Source organism: Ptiloglossa arizonensis, chromosome 11, assembly GCF_051014685.1.
Source record: "Ptiloglossa arizonensis isolate GNS036 chromosome 11, iyPtiAriz1_principal, whole genome shotgun sequence".
Taxonomy (NCBI): Eukaryota; Metazoa; Arthropoda; class Insecta; order Hymenoptera; family Colletidae; genus Ptiloglossa; species Ptiloglossa arizonensis.
Genome location: NC_135058.1, coordinates 7,175,188 through 7,184,143, shown reverse-complemented (window position 1 = coordinate 7,184,143; position 8,956 = coordinate 7,175,188). Strand labels below are relative to the sequence as shown.

The 8,956-nt window shown below is 26.4% G+C and overlaps 3 protein-coding genes across 4 annotated transcripts; 2 read left to right on the top strand and 1 right to left on the bottom strand.

The window, feature by feature from the left end:
• Positions 1-945: 945 nt before the first annotated feature.
• LOC143152935 (uncharacterized) lies at positions 946-3,088 on the top strand. Its single transcript, XM_076323581.1, has 4 exons — positions 946-1,104; positions 1,251-2,104; positions 2,184-2,420; positions 2,515-3,088. The coding sequence occupies exons 1-4, from the start codon at positions 1,042-1,044 to the stop codon at positions 2,726-2,728; spliced, it is 1,368 nt and encodes a 455-aa protein (XP_076179696.1). The 5' UTR covers positions 946-1,041; the 3' UTR covers positions 2,729-3,088.
• On the bottom strand, positions 2,826-7,561 carry Mus301 (mutagen-sensitive 301). Of its 2 annotated transcripts, none has more exons than XM_076323580.1 (16): positions 7,105-7,561; positions 6,657-6,948; positions 6,381-6,559; positions 6,101-6,277; positions 5,912-6,011; positions 5,640-5,836; positions 5,412-5,557; positions 5,096-5,330; positions 4,882-5,022; positions 4,385-4,802; positions 4,146-4,303; positions 3,975-4,070; positions 3,733-3,906; positions 3,556-3,669; positions 3,338-3,472; positions 2,826-3,256 (listed from the first exon to the last, which is right to left on the bottom strand). In XM_076323580.1, exons 1-16 carry the CDS (start codon positions 7,534-7,536, stop codon positions 3,158-3,160), a joined length of 3,093 nt encoding a protein of 1,030 aa, XP_076179695.1. In that variant the 5' UTR covers positions 7,537-7,561; the 3' UTR covers positions 2,826-3,157. The 2 variants fall into 2 exon arrangements, 1 of the variants encoding a protein (XP_076179695.1); XR_012993675.1 differs by having other exon boundaries at positions 3,115-3,256; positions 3,338-3,467.
• Positions 7,562-7,884: 323 nt separating this feature from the next.
• Positions 7,885-8,922, top strand: LOC143152940 (succinate dehydrogenase assembly factor 2, mitochondrial). The gene is made up of 3 exons (XM_076323592.1): positions 7,885-8,132; positions 8,229-8,380; positions 8,442-8,922. The coding sequence occupies exons 1-3, from the start codon at positions 8,100-8,102 to the stop codon at positions 8,710-8,712; spliced, it is 456 nt and encodes a 151-aa protein (XP_076179707.1). The 5' UTR covers positions 7,885-8,099; the 3' UTR covers positions 8,713-8,922.
• The last annotated feature ends 34 nt before the right edge of the window (positions 8,923-8,956 follow it).

Here is an 8,956-nt window from a genome sequence, read left to right as displayed (position 1 = left end):
GATATAGTATTTGGGAATACGAATGTTCTTTTACCATTTCGGTATTACATCCTACGTTATCGATTCGGAATAGAATGACACAAATTAGCACTATTAGCACTATTAACGGTAAGTGCGAAAGGAACAGCTTCAGAAAATATTCACAATTCTATTATAGACGAGGAGGTATAGGTATAGGATAAATCGAATATACGATAAAACTTTCTGTCGCATTAATTTCAGTGTCACACCCTACGTTATCGATTTAGAAAGGAATAAGATTATAGCGCTAAGTACGGTAAAAGTTACAACTAAGTATACCGACTACATATTTCTTATTTTGAATCAACAAGATAAATAACATAAACCAGTCATACAGTAAAAGTTAATATCAGGGAAGATTTATAATTGAACATGAAACTTGAACAGTATAGAAAATGATCAAATATTCAATAACATATATTCAATATATGAACAATATTATCGATATTTTCATCATTGTGTATCGATTGTAGTTATCGCAATCGGAAAATATCCAACTTCTCCTCTATATGATATGAATAATTCCCAAATAAGAACATTTCCGTATTTAATTCAAATTAGAAACATTACTATATCATTGTCTAATTGTTATTTTTAAACAACTATTTTTAAACACTATTTTTAAACAAAGATCAACATTTCCATTTCTCAAAATTTATACTGTATCGCATCTATGATACTGGTTACTAACAAAATATATTATATATAGTTTTAATCTCTATATTTAATAGTACTAGAATTGTATTCCAATTAGAATTGTTAATATTAGTTAATCTACATTTCATTTTTAACTCTAGATTCCGTAAGATGAAACATCTATTTTACATTTTGTCTGTGGTTCTATTTATACTCCGCTAGATGTCTACATTAAGCGTCATCTATCGATGAAATTTAAAACATTAGTATTAAACTCTTTGTAATGTTATTTATTTACGAATGTTAGTATAGAAGTGATGTAGACCACGTGAAATAAAGATTAAGGGAATTTTTTACCATAATTTATTACTGCTTACAAAAACAATGTGTAAAAAACTTGAAAAGTATGCTTCCAATGCAAAGAATACTGATAGAAATGTTTTCGAGGTAAAGTATACAACTATATAATATTGTTATATCTATCACTCATTCTTACGCATCTAGGTCCAAATTATAAAATGTCTAAAATTAAATATATAATTTCGCAAATTTTATATTCAACTTAAGTAACCTAAGTAATATAATTATTTCAGAAAAGAAAACGGAAAGAATATAAGGAAAATAAATATAAATCGATTATCGCTAAAGATACAAATTTAATTCTTAATAGTAAACTTAAGAGAAATACACAAAAGCTTAAAAAGAAATTGAGACAATTACGTAAAGATGGAAGAAGTGGTACATTTGCCAATTTTGTTGATTCTAACATTGTACAGGTAGTAGATATCAAAAATAAGGTTGAAATTAAGAAAACAAAATTTCAAAGTAAAAATAAGACGAACCAACACGAATATAATGACGACAAACAACATAAACAAAAGAAACATTGTGTAGATCCAATCCCTGATCAATTTAACAAAAGGATTAACATACATAAAAATTCCATGAAAGGAAAGAACAGCCCTCGATCGTTTAATCTAAGTAAAGTTCAAAATGGTAAAAACATAAAACATAAAAAGAAAAAAGAGCAAGAAGCGGAAAGTGAAGTGGCAAAATTGAATCCAGTGTTACAAAAAAAAATGAAACAAAAAAAGAAAAAACAGCTTTTGACTCTTTCTCAAGAAGAGAGCAATCCTAATATAGTTACAAAATATAATTTTGATATTAAACGGTTAGAAGAAATGCTTGTTGTAAAACAGAAAGAAGTGAAAAGAGAAAAGAATAATGCAAAACCACTATCATTGAGAGAAAGGATGATGGTTAAATTAAAAGCATCTAGATTTAGGTATTTAAACGAAACTTTGTACAATAGTGAAAGTTTTGAATCTAAACAGTACTTCAAAAATGACCCAGTTGCATTCAAGGCCTACCATGAGGGATATAGACAACAAGTTGCACAATGGCCCATCAATCCTCTCAACATTATAATATCATCGATTAAAAAAATGTTAATATAAAATTTACTATGATATCAATTCATTTTTGAACACTTGAACAAATTACTAACTATTTATTTCATATTATAGACCAAAAGAATACATTATTGCTGACTTTGGGTGTGGAGAAGCTAATCTTGCTGCTTCTGTTACCCATAAAGTGCATTCTTTTGACTTTGTTTCTTTGAACGAAAATGTAACTGTTTGTGATATTGCACACACTCCTTTATTAACAAATGGAGTACAAGTTGTTGTGTTTTGTTTATCTCTTATGGGAACTAATCTTAAAGATTACATTATAGAAGCAAATAGAGTTCTTAAGAAAGAGTAAGTATTCATAAATGCTAATATTAAGCTGAAGTGTTAATACAATTTTTCTATTATTATAATAAGATAATATATTTACAAACTTTGTTTTCAGTGGTATTTTAAAAATAGCTGAAGTCGAAAGTCGATTTGAGCAAGTAGAAGATTTTATAAAAGTATTAAGTGATTATGGTTTCAAAAATACTTGGAAAGATTTGTCCCATAATTTGTTTTACTTTTTAGATTTCAAAAAGGAAAAAGATATAAGTTGTAAGAAAAATAAATTAGCTCCTATTATCTTAAAACCATGTATGTATAAAAAAAGATAAAGATCACGAAATTTTTGAATATTTGATTAATACTATGAAAATGTCTGTTTTAATAAAATTATTATTTTTTTCATATATATTGTATTTTATAAAATAACTATAGTTATAATATAAATATAAATATTGTTCCATAATGTTTTGATATTGCATTTTCTTACAATGACATCAAATACACTTTGGAAACTTACTGTATGTGCTTGCTTAAACAATGTGCTATTCTTAAGACACATTGGTCTGTTTGGCACAAGTTGCAATAAATATGTAACAATAGAAAATAAATTTAATTTAATTAATAAACTAAATGAATTTTGTAATCATACTTAGAAAATAAAATGAGTCAATTTATTTGGATAAATTTGAAAGTATGTATACACAATTAGGAAATTTATAGTCAACATTTTCATATTATACAAATCTTTCCTTAAAAAATCAAAGGGTTTTAAGTCCTCTTAAAGTATGTATATCTATACCATTTAGGACATCTTCTGCTTCATCTTTTAGATTTTCTAATTTTTCCAATATTAGCAACTGTAAAATGTAACAAAAATTAAACTAAAAATAATAATATTAAGATTAAAAATACTATTATATAATTTAGAAAATAATTACGTTAGCAGCTTCAATAATTTGTATCGCGGCCTTTTCACTTAAATATGGTAAGTTCCCTTGTAAATCCATTGGTTTTAGTTTGGCTATACACGATACTGTTTTATAACCTGCATTGTACAATTGGCGCGCTCTGCCCTAATGCATGAAGCATAATTATAATTTAAATTTATTAAGCCTTTTTATTCTATGTAATAAACATGGTGAAAAAAATTTCTTACAATCTTCACTAGTGGCAACTCCATCAATGCTTCTAACTCTAAAGGACAACAGTAAGATAATCGTTTACTAAATGTACTTAACAAATCGCTGAATGCCCAGAATTCATCTAATTCCTATAATAATTATAAAATTTTACAAAATATTACGAGATAAAAATAATATATTTATTAACTAACCTGGCAAAATCGAACCACAGAAAATGCGAAAGATGATACAGCGGACAAAAGATTTTGTATAATACCTCTGTTTACTTGATACTTATCTGCTATTGTGTAAACTGCATGCTGTGTCCACAAATCATACAATATTAATGTTATGTAAAATCTATGAACTACTCTTGATTCTACATCCTGTTACATATAAAATAACACATTTAGAAATAAATTTAATACAAGTAAGCAAAAATTTATACACTTGCCTTAGGTACTAAACCATTGCGTATTTTTGTCACGGTTACTTCATTTATGCCAAGCAGTCTTGCTGTTTTCATTTGTGTTTCTGATAAGTTAGTTACCTAAATATATTTTGCAAATATTAAATAAGTGGTATTAAAAAATAAATTTAAATCAATGCTATAATATAAAGTTACCACATCATAATAGACTGATCCAATTGGTTTTACTTGAGCTATTATGTCATATGGAGTAACAATGTATAACAAATGCAAATAATCTACAAGAATTAAATGCTCCTGTGCTTTCTTTAAATCCTGATATAACATATATGCACATTGCATATTGATGTTACCTACAATGTAAAAACAAATTCATACTAATTATAACTAAAACTGTGTTTTGTTAAGTTGCACACTAAAGAAATTAATTCTACCCTTCATAGCTGCACGTCCTAGATTACAAAGTTCTAATTGAGTTTCACTTGTAAGTGCTATCCTCTTTTTCCCTTTTATTACTGTATCTTTATCAATGGAACATATATCTTGCGATGGAATACGAACACTCAAATTTGGTTTGAACACATCCAAACTATTTTCATTTTTCTTTACTTTCAATACACCACTTTTTAACAGTTCAATTATTGTTTCGTCCGTAATTTGTTTAACACTTACATTTAAACGTTTCTGTTGAATATTAAGTAATGTCCTTTTTGCTATTTTATGTAATTCAGATCTAGTTGTTGCTATAGAAAACAATGTAGCACTCAAAATTAAGTTATTTATGCCCCTGTCTTTGTTCACATGTAATGTACTTAAAGAATCGTCCATTTTAGATATTAAGAGATCTTTCACCTGTATAATAAATATTAATAAACAATAATTACATTTTTACTTATATGATATTATATTCTAGAATGATTCTTATTATTACTTTTGGTAATTCCTTATTTTTACAAATAAGTATACTTTCTCCAATATTTCCCATGCCAGCACGACCAGCTCTTCCTACCATTTGTTTGTATCTACTCAAATTCAAAAACTGTGTACCAATGTATGGACATCTCAATATGACCTGTTATATTTTTCATTATGAGAAGAAATAATTTATTAACCACACTACAAAGATTGCATAATAAGTACAGTACCCTTCTTGCTGGTAAGTTTACTCCAGCTGCTAATGTTGATGTAGAACATATTACACAAAGAGTTCCTGCTCTAAAAGCATCTTCCAATAATCGTCTTTCCTCTATTGTAAGACCAGAATGATGATAAGCTACTCCAAATTTTATAGTTTTGCATAAAATAGGACAATGGCCTTCTTCTGTTTGAAGTGCATTCAATAAATTTTGTTTTTCATTTTGTTTATATTTTTCCAATGATCTAAGAATATTATGCACATAAATAACCATCAAATATAGAATTATTCCAAAGCAGATAATTTTCAGAAAAAATATATCTCACTTGAATAAAACTTTAGTCAATAATAAAGCAACATTTTCACAATTTTGACGACTTGAACAGAATATAAGACATGAGTCTCTGGGGACAACATCCATTACTAAACCTCCGATTCTATCTGGATCTATGATTGCTGCATTACTTGAATACTAGTTGAACAATCAAGGAATTAAAAGGCAACTATCAAATACTTCATAATTATATAAAATTTAATCAAATACAGGAACTTACACGATAATTAATTTTCTTCAAATCTGTTAATAATTCTTCCGTTTTCAGATCAATCAACCAAATATTATCATCACATTTGACATACTCCTTAATTTCAACGGGCCGAAAATTTCCAGTATATAAATCCGCGTTTAAAAATTCTGATATTTCCTGTAAGTTGCCTATTGTTGCGCTCATGCCAACAATGTGAATATTTTCTAAAATAGCAGTTAATAATATGTATAAAAAGTTTATACCAACAAATTTATGCAATATTTTTAAGATTTTCTTACCATTAACATACAATGTTTTTGTCAAAAGAACTTCTAATGTAGCACCTCTTCCTCCACTTTCACCAAGTAGATGTAATTCATCTATCACTATAATACCAATCTAAAACAATTTGCAGTAACAGTATTATAGTGTAATCCATTTTAATTATTAGATTTAAATATTATTTCTCTCTATATTTTTTTACTTACTTCATTGAAACGATTTTCTTCTATTAAACTGTTTATTAAACCTAATGCCTTCTCTATAGTACACATGTATATACTTTTCTTTTTATGACGCTTTTTTGGTGGGTAAGTTCCTCTTGATCCTGCGTACTCCTCAATTAGAAAACCTAATTCTAATGCAAATGGTGCCATTGATTGAACCTGTGTATTATGAATAAAGATATATCTTTCAGAAACTAATTATTACAGGAATTTTATTTGTAGAATGTTTCATTTTATCACATTTAATGATATTAGTACCTACTTTTTCTTGTACTATAGAAACAAATGGCAGTATAAATATTGCGTTTCTTTTATTACATATAATTTCTCTCAACATTAATATTTCTGCAACTAACGTTTTACCTCCACTTGTTGGAAGAGCATAAATTAAATTCTTCCTATTTTTTACTGCATCTAGTTTTAAACACTCGTCCTGCCATTCTGAGTAAATTGAATAATTATTGAAAATACAAAAAAGAAATGAGACTTTTCAATATTAATAATGGATTATATTAATTTTGATAAATAAAATACGTACTATAGAGTTTGTCAATACCCCTAATTTGTAAAAAGAGGTTCTTTACCATATCTGGCAAACCATAAAATGTACAATGTTTTGTTGAAATTGGATAATGAGTGTTTACATTGCATTCATTTATTTTTTTGTCCTCTGAACAATATATTTTATTTGGAGTACCATTGTTGTAACCAATCATGTGTCTTTTTAATAAATTCATATTTTGTTCCTTTTTTGTTGGCAAATGCATTGAATTTATACTTTGTGTGAGGCCTATTTCTTCTGTGTACTTTTCAAATTTTTTAGTAAAAGCCTATTTTAAAAATACAAAAAATGAAAAGTAAAATGTAATTAAAAAAAACAAATCTTATTTTTTATAGCAGATATCTATTGTAATAATAAATATATAACAAATAGTAATTATTCCAAAGAAATATGTAAAAGGTACTATTGTTAAAAAATAAATAACCTGAGAGGGGCATTCCAAGCCAACATTTTTTTCATTAGAAGAATCTAATTGTGCAAATACTTCATTCATGAATGTTTCATCTTGCCATGAATTATTTTTCTCATTCTGTACATTGTAAGGTATAGATAGGGCATCATTTTCTGCAATTTTTATCTGTTGATCTCCTTCACTATTAACAGTAGGTGGTGATTTTTCAGAGTTTTTGTGTATTTCAAATATATCATGCACACTCCATTCATGCGTAAAACTATTTAGAGTCTTTTCATGAATATTTAGATCAACAGAAAATACTCTATCATTTTTGTTATCATTTTCAATACTGTTTAGTATTGTATCATCCATAGAAAGAATTGAATCAATAGCTGGTAAAGATATGGAAAAATTTGCATTTTCAGTTTCTGAATTATTACTTCTGTTTATTCCCTTATACATGATTATTATTTAAAACCAATTTGTATTCAGTATAAATAAAAAATGATCAATGTAATCAACAACCACAAAAATTTTGTCACCAATTACATAAATAAATATCGATATAAAAAAATACATAAACATATATTTCAAAGTAGTAATAAAATATACGTTAATTACATAAATAATAAAAATTTGTTTATCAAAGAAATATTATTTTGTTATTGTTTTCATTATGTACATTTATCTATTTTATTTATGAGTGATTGATTAAAGTAAATACGATTAGTAGAAGTAGCACTAAACAATTAAGGTTATGTTTGAACCAATTTTGAAGTAACAAGTCTATTATGATGACACTCAGTAAGTTATAATAGAACAAAATCATTTGTAATTTATGAACACAAACAAAATATCAACCTAAAATACGTAATAGAAGTTAGCAAATAAACGAATATTAACAAATATCTAATAACAATATAACTAATATAAATAGTTATATATAATCAGACTGGTTGATCCTAGTATTATAAAATTGTCTCCTCCAATTTTGCTTCTTAAACGTAAGAAATTAAGTAACGGGAATGAATATTTTGGTAAAATCTATTATATCAGTAGTAAGTGATAATATATATGTATAAAGCATATTAAATAATAATTATACTAATATTATTAAATTAACCGATTAATATCGTAACAATACATAATTTAAGGTTAAACCTGTACACTTGGTAAGAAGTGTTTCAACAAGTTGTGCAAGATGTAAAGATGAATTACAAGATATAATTCATCCGTTAAGTCATGAACCGAACATACCACCATATATTGAACGTAATGAAGAGAATATAGATATTAAAAGAGCTAGGTAATAACGAAAATACTGATTAACATAAAACTGTAATTACAAAATACTTTATTTCTTACAGGTTAGTGTATCAATCTCGAAAACGTGGCATGTTAGAAAATGGTCTTCTTTTAAGTACATTTGCTAAGAAGTATTTATCTGGTTTTAATGGTGAACAATTACAATTATATGATCGTCTCATAAATTTGCCATCAAATGATTGGGACATATTTTATTGGGCTACAGGTGCAAAGCCAACTCCACCTGAATTCGATAACGAAGTTATGGATTTATTAAAAAAACATATAAAGAATGAAGATCGTCAAGCAAGAATAATGCAACCAGAGTTATAAACTTTATAGTGTTTAATTGCAAAGTATTTAAGTGTTTTAATATGTAATATACTTTTTAATTTATTGCTTTACTGAAAGTAAAGTTACATTAATATACTCACATATTATTTATTTGTTGAAATATTGAATATTTATTTTAAGAATATGTACATAGATATGTAATATTTATTATAGTATAAATTGAATATAAATATTTTGATTGATAAAGAATGCAAATATTGTTTTCTAATATTTTTTCAAACAT